Raw genomic sequence first — 14,282 nt, 5'->3', positions numbered from 1 at the left:
ACAAATATTAATGATATTCTTTATTTCAGGGGTTTAGATGCATATTTATGCACTTTTTTACAATTTTTACAATTTTATATTATATTTTTCAGTGTTAAGTGGTTGTATTTGGGGGCCTGGAACGGATTAATCCTATAACGAACGAATGCTATAACGAACAAGGTTCTAGAACCAATTAGATTCGTTATAGCATACCCCACTGTATATTGTTATATTACTGAAAAGTTTTGCAAAATTTGTGTATTCTGCTTCTGTACCAAACTTCAGTGAAGGCCAAAGTGTTAATGTTAGAGGCAAGGATCTGATGGAAATGTTGTACAGCTCAGAGCAAAGTACATGGTGTCTTACATGATTGAACAAGAAATACAAACAGTTTTCCTTGAGGCTGTTTGTCCTTTGTGTGTTCGTTTTAATGAATATAGTTTTTATGATAAAATCTCCCCTAATGTCTTATTATAGCAAGCGAAGAGTAATTTGAATTTGGACGTGGTGATACAAACGATCTTCAACCATGGTTTACCTCTCTATGGATGATGTTTTCCACATTATTGGACAGTTTGGATGGTCTCAGAGGATATACTTTCTTTCCTTCAGTTTGCTGAGCGGCTTCATGGCTTTTCACTTACTTCTCAATGTATTTGCCGGTAGGTATAAATGGTAACTGGTAAATATCAGTGTTAAATGCTTTGTGGTCTTACACTTTACCATCTCTAGAGGTTACTCAATGGTTATTTAAATTGGTGGTGGTGAAGGAACTACAGGTTGACAACCCTTTATCCGAAATTCCGAAAACCGAAAAGCTCTAAAAACCGAAAGTTTTTTTGTGGGTCTTTTTTTTTTTTAAACAGGATTATTAGCCCACCGGGCATCACTGACCCACATCGGGGTCTGGGGGGCGAAAATGTAATAGTAATAATAATTATAATAATAATAATTACTCAGTAAATAAAATTTTTAATAAAAATACACCAAAATAAAATAATAATGATTACAATAATAATAATAATAATAATAATAATAATAAAATATAATAATAAAATTAATAATAATAACAATAATACTGTAATAATAAAATATAATACAGTAAAGAAATACAAGAATGAAAAAAAGGTCAAAAGTGAGAAACACGACCTAGTCCTATGAATAATTATTATTATTATTATTATTATTATTTTTATTATATTTTCGACCCCCAGGCCCTAATGTGGGTCAGTGATCTATGCCCGGGTGGGCTAATAAAAAAAAAAAAAAAAAAAAAAAAAAAAAAAACCCTGAAAACCGAAAAATTACGAAAACAGAAATGCCTCTGGTCCCAAGGATTTCGGATAAAGGATTGTCAACCTGTATTTATACACTTTGTCATTATTAATGTGATCGAAATTTGTTTGGGTCAAGGTTCAAAATGCTTAACAACTTTATTCACTAGTTTGTGAGGTGGAAATGGCCAACCAATTCATTTTATAATTATATTTCTGCATATACAGTATACATAGGAATATAGAGAAGTGAAGGTGAACTGTTTGAAGTGAAGAGAAAGTACCGTAAATGCATTACATTGGAAGAGAAAAAGGTACAGTAGAAGTACTGTATGTGTTATTGTGATGCATATAATTAGGCTGGAAATGCTACTGTTTATTTTGCTATCTTCACTCTACCATTTGAGGATACCATTTGAATTAAGATTCATATTAGAATTGCTTGTGTTATCAGTCTCCAAATTTATACGTACTGTATGCTGAATTTGAATTTTTATATTGCTAAATACTGAATGAGGAATAACTGCTCATATTACACCTTCTGTGGCTGGGAATGGAGTAAGGACAGAACTTGCCAATAGCTAAATAGCATCTTTATTGTTTATTCACTTTCTGTATCAGGTAATGTGCAGATCCTTGCGAGTGAAGTTGTAGAATAAGATACAGGTGCTCCCCGACTTACGACGGGGTTAGGGACCCGAATCCAGGTCGTAAGTCGGAATGGTCGTAAGTCCGACATAAAAAAAAAAAATCTACAATGAAATATAGTACAGTAAAAGTAATAAATAATGAGGAATGGATACAATGTGACTGAGCACTTACCTTTAATGTAGTCAGCTGAATGCACACAGGGCCCCCATAATTTTCTAACTATACATGGAGACTACATTAACCGGAAGAAGCAGAGGAGGAGACAGGGCTGAGTGGGTCATCAGTGTCGCTTTCTTCAGACAGGTTTATGTGCTGTGGAAACTTGCTAGTTGAAGGTATTGGATCATCTTGAGGGAGTGAAGAGGCAGCACTGGTGGGGCGTGAGGAGACAGCACTGAGGGATTTCTTAAAATAGATGTCCAATTTAAACTGCAGTTTGCTTTTTCTTTTCATTATTTCTCAGTAGCAAGCAAGTGCATCTTGGATCATTCTGTCAACTTTGGCATAACGCTCATAATTTTAATCCATGCCATCAAACATTTGCATTCCTTTATTAATTGTAGCAAATGCCTCTGCCATTTGCTTCACTGAAAACTTTTTGGGGGTGCAGGTCCTTCTTCTACATTTAGACTGGCTTCTTCCTCTGCATCTTTGTGTGCTTCCAGTTCGATGAGATCTTCGTTACTGAGCTCTTCTACTACACTTTCAACCAACTGTTCAACATCTTCATTATCAATTTCTAACTGAAGCTGTTTACCTAACTCCACTATCTTGTTACTAACATCCGAAAAAACTTCATTTTCATTAAATCCTCTAAAACTGTTCACATAACTTTTCAGGATTTTCTTCCATATTCCATTCATGCAATGTTTTGTAACCTGATCCCATGCTGCACTAATGTTCCTTATACATGACAAAACGTTGTACTCCTTCCAAAACTCTGAACGTTTTCTCACCTTCAGTAGCAGCAACAGCCTGAGCGAAGGTCGTACGTAAATAACACGCTTTAAAAGCAGCAATAGCATCTTGATCCATGGGTTGGATGACAGAGGTAGTGTTAGGTGGAATGTAGACTACCTTAACATCAGGGTGCATGTCATCCAGGTGTGGTGGGCGTCCTGGAGCATTATCCAAAATCAGCAAAATCTTGAATGGAATCCGTTGTTGCAGACAATACTCCTTGGCTTGAGGAATGAAACAATTCATGAACCAATCCTCAAACAGTACAATGGTCATCCAAGCTTTCTTGTTACTGTGATAAAACACTGGCAGTGTGTGCTTGCTGACATGTTTAAAAGCCCTGGGGTTCTCTGAATGATAGATCATGAAGGACTTTAGCTTGATACCAGCAACATTCCCCCCCAACAAAAGTGTAATTCTGTCCTTGAATGCCTTGAATCCTGGCATTGTTTTTGCCTCTTTGTGGATGTATGTCCGCTCAGGCTTGCACTTCCACAATAATCCAGTCTCATCCACATTGAATATTTGCTCAGGCAAATAATTCCCTTCCACAATCACATCATCTAACTCCTCCTTAAAAGCTTCGGCAGCACCAACATCAGCACTAGCTGCCTCTCCACTCACCTTAACATTGTGTAAACTGTAGCATTTTTTAAATCTATTAAACCACCCATGACTTGCTGTAAAGGTTTGCTCACATTCATCTCCTGCCTGCTCCTTCAGGCTTTGGAACAGGCTTCTTGCTTTAGCCTGTAAGGTTAAAAGGCTTAAGGGTACACACTTCTGTGTTTGGTCTTCTATCCATATCACCAATAAATTTTCCATATCGTGAATAGGACCTTGTCTTTTCTTCGAAATTATAGTTCCCTTTATAGGTGTTGTTCCTTGTCCTTCAGAATAGTGGATATGGTCGAGTGCGAGAAACCTAGGTCACGTGAGATTGTTGCTGAAGTTTTTCCATTCTCATATTGCATTATTATCTTCATTTTCATCTCAAAAGTAATTGCCTGTCTCCTTTTCTTTGGAGCACCACCAGCACTCTCACTTGTACGCTTTCCAGTCATTATAAAGTCAATTAAATACGATAATCACGCAAGTTCTCAGCTCGATCAGTATAGGATACGATAGCCAAACACCAACTAAGCGCTGTACTGAGTGAGTGTACCCACGCGGTGACCCAAGCCAGCCACGCTCTCGCTTAGGACGGAAACGTTTCGGTATAGAAAATGCTCGCGTAAGGGGTGAGTTGGTCTTGGCACGAGTTGACACTTAATCTGACATGATCTAGTCTTTTTAAGTGGCACCACGCCAGGCGAGTCTTAGGAAAAAAGGGTTATTCGACTGAACCCCCAAACCCCCTCCTGGATCTGCCACTGTTGGTACAGTATTATAATAACATTGAAAAAGACAGTGATAGTTTAACATATTTTTTTTTGTGATAAGAATAGAATCCAACTAAGGTTTTGATAAACCTTTAAGGGACACCGTTTTCCTTTCTTTCTCATCATTTAACCCTTTTTATTAATAATGCATTTTTGATGTGGATTTATTGGAAGACATTATAGTGTAATTAAAACTTTAAGAGGAACAGTTGTGCATTAGAACAAGTAGTACAGTAATATAAGGGGAGTTAGTTGCAAGAGATGCGAGGAAATCACGTAGAAACTCTTCATTATACTCCCCTTTTCTGTCTTTCCATCTTAATTCAGTTTAGGGATTATTTGAAAGATTTTTTTTTTTTTTACTATTATTATTTCAGAAAGATAAATTGATCAAGAAATCTTCTTGCCTGAGCTGATAGTTGGGCATCTACTAATGTTAAAAGTCTTCTGAATTTCACCCCAGCAGTTTGATCAGTACAGTAGAAAAGGCAGTCAATAGTTGATTTTGTTGAAGTTAAGCTGTTAGGAAAGGAATTCAGAAGTGAAATATAAAGTGGTTTATTTAGAGGAAAGAGACAACTTAGTTTAGAAATATGTTAGTAGAGAATGCTGTACTGTACTGTACAGTATATAGAAATGCAAGAAAAAGACTATATGCCAGAGACGTATTTGTATACAGTGTTTTAGTTATGAATTTATATATAAACAAGATAATAACGACTTAGACACTAAGGGTCAGACTATTATGAATAGTAATTAAATCCACCCCCACCCCCTCACCTGTACCCGCCAAACAGTCCCTCATAAAGAATCACCTTCAGACCATCCTCTTTTTCAGAGTGATGGTTACTTTGGCTGTATCTACACTCTAGCCTCAATTATTGATCTGCTGCACATCACCAGTTTTAAAACTTCAGATAAAAAAGTAGTTAGTTTTGATTATTGTCCTTCTGTGTTTGTTATGTAGAAGCCCACTTGAGTCCTCTCCATTGTGTGTCTCCCCACCTGGATCTTTTTGTGTTTGGTTTGTCATTACATGTGTGTGTGTGTCTAGGTTGAGCATATGTTTTTGTTTTATTTTATTACAGGATTTTTTACATTTGGATTTGAATATGTATAGTTGTCTGGTATTGAAACTTGTCTTGATTAGATATATCTGTAATTTCATATTATATTACTTCAATGTACAGTACTCTGAGAAATGATGAGTGATAAATACGTTAATACAGTATATTTTGTGAATACTGATGTTAATGGATTCATTGTCATTATGTACTGTATTGTTGATGAATTAAATTAAGGTGTATGAAAGTAAAATGTTGATGTGGCCATACTACTTAACAAATCTGTAACGCACACATTGTACAGTATAGTCTCGGTTTACCCGGTCAATTAAACCCGTGGAGGTCTGCGTAAAATGAGAAACGCGTAAACGAAATCACGGAACATATGGGATTAATTGAAATAGAGACTGGGCCGACCCCCAGACTACCCTTTTTCCGACACAATACATACGTTGTAATAAAAATAACATCTTAATATTATGATGGTATGCACACACAATTAATATTTAAGAGAAATGTCAATAATATTAGGTTTTTTAACACTTACGTTAGTAGAAGAGATGGCTGGGCACACGGGGATGGGGGGGGGTTGGTTCCGGGGCAGAGGGCAGATTATTGGCCCTCACCTGTATCACTTGTATCACTATCCACCACAGAGGCTTGCAGGGCCTCTTTGTCAAACCCCTCAAAGTCCATATCCTCACTATCACTGTCTTGGGCTGTCTGTGGTAGGTGGCGGGTGAAGAACTCGGTAATGTTTTGTTGACTGGGCGACCTAGTGTGCCGCTTCCCCTCGTAATTGATGGAATGTACCGCGTAACTAATAATTGCCAGTCTGGCCAGGTGCCTCGTAAATGACCAAACGCGTAAAGGAAATCCGCGTAAATCGAGACTATACTATACTGGAAAATACAGTTGCAATGTCTGAAGAGGAGGAGGTATGTACAGTATTTAGTTTGCAAGTTGCATGTGCATGATTTTTAATTACAGTTCACTGTAGACATACAGTATAGTATAATTAAGGAGGGTTGTCATTAAACACACAAGTCATCAATGAATTCAAACAGCCACATAATACTCACATAACTATTGGTTTCATATTTTGAATCAGTTACTGTAAATGAATGTTGACTATAAATAGCCAGTGTTAATAAATCCTCAAGTCCAGAAATTGAGCTTTGAAATTTTTAAGATTTTATAAATTTTTGCTGTGTAAGCTGCCAGGGCTGGTGAAAAATGTTCAGGCTAAGCAGTATTTTTTACATACTGTACCAGGGAAGAAGTACATAATGCAAGTCTCTTGTAGGATATCCAATAAACAGGGTATGATGAACACTTCCATTTATGAACATTCTTGCTAGAGTTGAACCATTTTGGTTATGAAGGATTTTATATTACTAGAGCAAGTATTATATGGGTAACTTAAGTGGAAGATTTTTTCATGACTTAATAACCATAGGGATCCCAGAGACATGTGAAGATCTGCTTATCATGTACAGGATCACCACAGTTGAAAACCTGTGTTGTACTTCTTTACCTGATACAGTATTCATAAATTTTGGCTTTTCATGAATAAGGACACAAGTGAAGGGTATTCATTCCAGTGTGTGTTGTGTTGTAAAGGACATTTACAAGTTGGTAGACAACCTTTGAATTCCAAAGATTTTGCATTTTGTACAGATGATTAATCTTGAGTTTTCTTGAGGTAAAGTGGCTCTTTGGTCATATTAAGTCGGTGGACTTCTGGAAATATGAATCCTGAGAGCACTGGCCATCAAGTAGTACTGTATTAAGAGTAAAGGAGCCATGGTTAACATTCAGTTTTGAAATTTTTCCCCAAAAATGTGCCAGAAAGCTTCACAAAGCCCCTGAATGTGATTTTTATTTATTATTATTTTTTTAGGCTGCACCCCTTCCTGTCAGATTCATTTTCCATTGGGTTTGACTGTCACTGATATTGATCACCCTACCTTTGGTAATGTGGTTTTATGTTGGTAATGTGGTTTTATGTTTAGGTTTAGAATAAAATTGATTTAAGTAATTAAAGCATATGGCATGAATTTGTCCTAAGCATGTCCTTGCAACAAATTTTTCTATTAATAATATTCTTTAGCTGGAAATATATTGTGGCTATTGGTGTATGAAGTAGGTTGTACCTGGCCAACCTCAACCGCTGTATGCAATACAGTAAACCCTTATCAACTAGGACCCCCATGATTCTTGTACAGGGAGTCAGCCTCGGACACTTTTTCATGAATCTCGGACAATATCTGAAATGGAAAGGCGAACTCGGACAGCATCAAGTCTTCCCGAAGGTTCTGGAAGCTTCCCTAAGATTCTTGAAGGTTTCCAAGTCCAGATGTATGTGCATAGCATGGGTGGCCTACCAGGTTGTGTATTGAGTGCAAGATGAAAGGGATGTGTAGTGAATTTAATGTGAATGTAGAGTGAAGATTATGTGGGTGTGTAGTAGAGGTGATGAGGATGCTTAGTGGAGATGGATGTGTAGTGGAAATGATATGAAAGATTAGTGGAGATGTGGATGTTAAGTTGATATGAAGTGGATGTTAAATGGAGATGATGTGGATCTTTTGTGGATATGTAGTCAAGGTCAAGTAAGTCACATCCATCATTGGTCTTAATGTAATTGCACATCATTACTACTTTAAGTTTAGTTTTTTATTGATTAGCTTATGTTATTTTCATAATCAATTCATTATTTCTATATATTTAAATACTTATTTCCCTTATTTACATTATAATTCATAAATAATAATTTGTTTACTATACACACTGCCTTGTCATCCACCCATAGTGTTTTGAGAGCAACTAAGTCAAATCATGATATGGCTGCTGTCTCTACATGATCAGCTGGTGAATATTCTCAGAAATATGCTATGAAGATTGTCCAGTTAGATTGTATCCATGTATAGTATTGTATTGTTCTCTACATTGAAATCTCTCAAGTTTCAGTACTTGATGCTGGCTTTCATTTCCACCTCTGACTATTGCCCTTATATTCTCGAACCTAGGTTGGATTCTGACTCTTCTTCTATCCCATACTTATGGTAATTCCCTTTTGGATCTCTGACCTAGGTCAGACTCCATTCTACTTGGAAAGTTGGCCTTCTCGGACTGCCCCTTTCCCCATTTAGTCCGCATTGGTGAGGGTTTACTGTATTTTAATGGAAATAAAAGCCAGGATTCATATAAGGTAATTTTCATTTAGTGTTGTTAGTTGGTCTGGTGTGTGCATGTTTAGTTGGTATGTGGGTGTACAGTTAATTGTGTATCCTTTATGTAGTAAGGGAAAATATGGTGCTTGTGTTTTTTAAAAGTTTGTCATTTATTCAATATTTATGTTGTAGATAAAAATAAGCTTCTTGAATTTTGATTTAAAACTCTAATGAACTACTCATGTACTACTGTATTTATCAGGTTTTGTGATATTTTGTATATACAGTACAGTATAGTCTAGTCTCGGTTTACGCGGTCAATTAAACCCGCGGAGGTCCGCGTAAACAAAATAACAGAGCATATGGGGTTAATTGAAATAGAGACTGGGCCGACCCCCAAACTACACTTTTTCCGACACAATACGTACGTTGTAGTAAAAATAACATCTTAATTTTATGATGGTATGCACACAATTAATATTTAAGAGAAATACAGTCGCCGGTTAATGTCCATTCAAATAATGGACTCGACTCCTCCCCCCCCTTCCCACGCTCGCTGGCTCCCCTCCCTCCCTGAGAAATGTTTGGGTGAAAACACTAGGCTTTTAGGTTTAGTAATAAATAATACTTCAGACTATAGTTAGGATAATATAATTGACATTAATGGATTCCTTGTAAGACAGGGAATAATTTGAATATAAACGTCATATATTTTGCACAAAAGATAAAATTTTTGCTCTCTCTAATAAAATTCTTAAATTAGATCTAAAATTTGTATGTTTTATGCAAATTTTAGCTTGTTTATATTCAAATTACTCACTATCTTATAAGAATTCTAGCAATGTAAGTTATATTCTGGCCAGGTAATTTCTATGAATTTTATGAGCTAGAAACAAAAATCTCAAGTAAATACTAAACAAATTATACTTCACCCAGCCACAATACGTACATTGTAGTAAAAATAACATCTTAATTTTATGATGGTATGCACACAATTAATATTTAAGAGAAATATCAATACTATTAGGTTTTTTAACACTTACGTTAGAAAAGATGGCTGGGCACACGGGGATGGGGGGGTTGATTCTGAGGCAGAGGGCAGATTATTGGCCCTCACTTGTATCACTATCCACCACAGAGGCTTGCAGGGCCTCTTTGTCAAACCCCTCAAAGTTCATATCCTCACTATCACTGACTTGGGCTGGCTGTGGTAGTTGGCGGGTGAAGAACTCGGTAACGTTTTGTTGACTGGGCGACCTTGTGTGCACCCTGCCCGCGCCGCTTCCCGCGTAAATGATGGAATGAACCGCGTAAATAAAAATTGTTGGTCTGGCAAGGTGCCTCATAAATGACCAAACGCGTAAATCGAGACTATACTGTACTGTATAATGGTGCAATGATTTTCAGAAATGTCTTGAGGAAATTCTAAACAATTTTATTCTCTCATCTATGCAACAGGTTTGGATCCCTCCTTTAAGTGTTTTGCCAAAGATGATGGGGCCACTGATCCACTTGTTGATCAGTGTATTGGGAATTCTCCACACAACTGTACAATTGTCTATACATCAACCTACATATCTTTTGCATCTGAGGTTAGTTGGTTTTCTTTTACTAGTTGTCATTTGTTCTTCCTTCCTGCCAAGAGATGTTCTGCTCTGGTGTTCTTCTTTACACAAGGCTCCATGATGTCCATCTGGTTTACTGCTCTCGCTTCATGGAACATTCCATCATCACATATACTACTATATATTTATTTATAATTTTATCTCTTTATATTTATTTCATTACTATACAAGGTTTGATTTTTTCACAGTGGGACCTGATATGCAGCGATAAATATAAAGTGGCACTGGTGCAGTCGCTATGGATGGGAGGTGTGATGACTGGGGCGCTCTTGCTTGGTGGAGTAGCTGATGTGATAGGACGACTCAAGACACTTACGCTATCACTTCTAGGGATGATAGCCTTTGAAGGCTTTAGTGCCTTCGCTTCAACACTTTTGATCATGATTGTACTACGGTAAATACATATTTTCTTACTGTTTTGTTTGATGAGTTTACAGGTGTTATATTTATAGAATGCTTGACATTTTGTAATCAGAGTTTTTTGATAAGTACTTTTGTCATTTTATTGTTTTGATAAACTGTACTACAGTAATAAATACTTTAATAGAAAATTAATTTGAATACTGTAATTGTAGTATTTTTAAAGATAATAAACATAGTTCTAATTTTTTTTCAGATACCTGGGAGGTATCTGCTGTGCATTGATAATTCTCTCGAGCTTCGTCCTCTCACAAGAGTTGATTGGTATGGATTGGAGAAGCTTTTGTGGTATGTCCCTTGGCTTGTTTTTTGCCATTGGAATAGGAGTGTTCGCTGCTTTGGCATCAGTTGTGGATACCTGGAGAACTTTAACATTTCTTTGCTCCATCTCTGGATTACTGTTCTTGAGTTTTCCATGGTAGGTGTAAGCTTACTGTACTGTTTAAAACATGATTGTACTTAAATAAAACATAACAAGTAGTTGGAATACTTCATTGTAAATAAATCATGGTCTCTGGAAAAAGTAAACTGTTGTATTATCTTGTGTAATTCGACTGGTGATTTTCCAGGTATGTTCCCGAGAGTCCAAGATGGCTTGCCTCTCAGGGAAGGTACGAAGAAGCAAAAGTTGTTTTGGAAACAATGGCCAGAAAAAATGGGAAATTTGACAGTCTTCCATCCCATTGGGAAATTTCAGTAAATGCCAAGAGCAAAGAGGAGAGCAGCAAGAAGCCAGTGGGAGTTAGACTTCTGGTCAGCCATCCTTATGTGCTCCTTCTTACGCTGATTCAAATTAATTCCTGGTAAGGCCTTCATTAATGACTTGGCTGTAAGTGAAAAATTCTCACCTGCCTAACCTAACTTGTTAATAGATAGCTCAGTAATTTAGACATGTTTGTTTGAATGAATAAAAATTCATGATTATATATTTATACGTAGTCTTTGGTGTTTTCAAAAATATTACATGTGTATGGATGATGTACCACGGAATTCACAATACGTTTTTTGTAAGTCAGAAGATTAAAAACATGTGTCATGCCAAATAAATCTGTTGTAGAATTGGATTAGTGCAAAATTTTAACACCTCCTTAGGGTAGAAATATTGTAAAACTTCAGGGAATAACAAGGAAATTTTTATCAACCTTCAGGGAATAACAAAGGAAAACATTATGAAACTTCAAAGAGTAATAAGGGAGAACAGTATCAAGCTTTGGAGAGGGAGGAGGGGAAGCTTCATGCAGAGGTTAATAAATATTTGCCGACTATGTGAGCTTTATCCCCTACAGGTTTGTCAACAGTGCAACCTATTATGGTCTTACATTGGCTGCCAGTAACTTAGGAGGAGATGCTTATATGTCGACAGCGCTGAGTGGTCTTGTTGAGATCCCTGCTTGTCTTGTTGCTGTGGCAGTCATAGACAGGTACCGGGTATTGGTCTCACTTATCCCATATTAGGTTATTACTGTTGTTATTATTAACTTTTATTATTTGGATTAATCCTAGCATACTGTATAAGGTTAATAGTATTAGCAGTCACTCACTTACAGGGAGCAGTCCCTGTAGTTTCTACCTAACATAGTTTAGGAACAACATAAGCAGCATGACCTGTGTGTATCTCTCTTTTACTTTTATCCTCTTCACCACTGATCAGCTCATTAGCCACTTGGGCGATTGGTCACGTCTCTGTTACTTTTCTTTTTCTTTTATCCTCTTCACCAAATGATCGGCTCGTTAGCCGCTTGGGCGATCGGTCACGTCTCTGTTACTTTTCTTTTTCTTTTATCCTCTTCACCAAATGATCGGCTCGTTAGGCGCTTGGGCGATCGGTCACGTCTCTGTTACGTACTGTTGGCAAGTACTGGGCATGCACCGGCTCCTGAATGTACCTGAACTTGCTCCAGGGTTGGTCAAGTCTGGTCTTGAAAGAGCTCACACTCAGTGCCGTCACAACACTTTCTGGTAGATTGTTCGAAGAGTTCACAATACTCACTCCGAAAAAGTTTGCCCTCACAGTTTTCTCAACTTGCGGCTCCTTCAATCTTGAGCTGTGACCCCTTGTAGGGTGAGCGTCTGCCAGCTCCAAGTAAGGACACTCAACTGAGCAGTACCCCTTGAGATGCTTATACACCTCAATTAGGTCACCCCTTGCCTGTCTGTAGTATAAGCTAGGCAAGTTCAGGCGCTCCAATCTCTCAGGGTAGCTGAGGTGCCAAAGTGCAGGCACCAGTCTAATGGCCCTCCTTTGAACATTTTCAACCAACTGACTGTCCCTAGCATATCTCGGGGACCAGATGGGGTGACAGTACTCCAGATGGGGAAGCACTTCACTCTTGAAGATCGTTACGAGGGACAATCTAGATATCTGAACGACCTTCTTATAAGACCCAATAATTTATTTTCCTGATTTACCTTCTTCTCGCAATGGCTCGAGAACTTGAGTTCATTGTCAACATACACACCTAGGTCCTTCTCACATTCAGTCTCAAATAGTGCATTTTCTTCACCCCGTTTGGACTATGGTACACCTCCTTACCTTTGGTATGCCCCAGATACATCCTCTTACACTTTATGACATTGAATCTCAGCAGCCATATTTTCGACCATTCTTGGAGCTCACAGAGATCCTTCTGCAGCTCTTCATAGCCCGCTTGGTTCTTGATTTCCCGAAATGACTTGGCGTCATCGGCAAACATTTGTATGGAGGAGTGTACGTCAGGCATGTCATTTATGAAACAAACAAATAACAGCGGGCCCAATACACTGTCCTGTGGTACCCCGCTTGTGACGGGTACGGATGATGATTTCGTGCCATTAATCACCACACACTGCTTGCGGTCATGTAGAAAGTCTTCTATCCACGCTAGGACATTTCCCCGAATTTCGTACCCTTCCAGTTTGATTTTCAGCCTTTCATGGGGGTACACTGTTGAAAGCCTTGACGAAATCTAGGTATATATATTGTCGATATTACCACCCCGTTCCAGAATATGGGTCCAAATATCCAATACCTTGAGCAATTGTTAAGCAGGAGCGCCCTGGCAGAAAACCGTGTTGGCAATCCTTTACAAGGTTGTTTCGTAGTAGATGTTCCATTGCGGCATCTCTGATAATACTCTCAAGTACTTTACATATTATGCTGGTCAGGCTCACCGGTCTACAGCAGGCTCTCATATTTGGACACCTATTTAGACTGTAAAAGCTCGTGAAATTCAAATCCTCCAAATTTAAATACAACTTCCTATGGGGAAAATTAATTTGAGTCTGGTACTTTCGATGTTTGGCTAAATTTTGCCTTAGTTACCCTACTTTTTTGGCGAATTACTACCTGTAATAAAGCACCAACGAAAATATCACAGATAAAGTTAAATAAAAACTAAAAACAACACAGAAAAAGTTTTTATGTTCTTCAGCTTCAGCTAGAGTTGAACCCAATGACTTGGCAATTTCGTCATCCGAGGAAAAACACACACCACTGGTGGGTAGAATTTTTTTTTAGATTCAGAAACATTAATTAAAATACTGTATATATGAACAGTAAATAAGTGTTGCTTTCATATTCTTATGTAGAGTAATGATATGTTTTCACAAAAGATCGTGTTAATATTTTACCTAAAGTTCGAACTTACGATCTTTCTAATTCTCAAAAGATCGTAAGTCTCTACTTGTAAATTATTTTTTTTCTCTTAAGTTCAAACTTACACTTTCTAATTCTCCAAAGATCGTAAGAGAGAAAAAAAGAATTTACGAT

General features: G+C 37.5%; 1 protein-coding gene across 8 annotated transcripts in view; it reads left to right on the top strand.

The window, feature by feature from the left end:
- The window catches only part of LOC121876332 (organic cation transporter protein-like), a 50,170-nt gene that overhangs the window by 20,032 nt on the left and 15,856 nt on the right, over positions 1-14,282 (top strand). For 2 of the 8 annotated variants that reach the window (XM_042381399.1, XM_042381401.1), the window contains exons 2-7: positions 595-644; positions 9,948-10,081; positions 10,303-10,508; positions 10,731-10,952; positions 11,104-11,337; positions 11,821-11,955. In XM_042381399.1, coding sequence (XP_042237333.1) covers positions 595-644; positions 9,948-10,081; positions 10,303-10,508; positions 10,731-10,952; positions 11,104-11,337; positions 11,821-11,955 — 981 coding nt within the window. Of the gene's footprint in view, positions 1-459; positions 645-5,087; positions 5,178-6,063; positions 7,675-9,947; positions 10,082-10,302; positions 10,509-10,730; positions 10,953-11,103; positions 11,338-11,820; positions 11,956-14,282 lie in introns of those variants that run through there. The other 6 variants (XM_042381402.1, XM_042381403.1, XM_042381404.1 and 3 more) reach the window with 6 other exon arrangements.

This window comes from Homarus americanus, unplaced genomic scaffold (assembly GCF_018991925.1).
Source record: "Homarus americanus isolate GMGI-L3 unplaced genomic scaffold, GMGI_Hamer_2.0 scaffold34921, whole genome shotgun sequence".
NCBI lineage: Eukaryota > Metazoa > Arthropoda > Malacostraca > Decapoda > Nephropidae > Homarus > Homarus americanus.
Note: the sequence above shows the minus strand (reverse complement) of the source record. Positions and strands in the feature narration are given on the sequence as shown.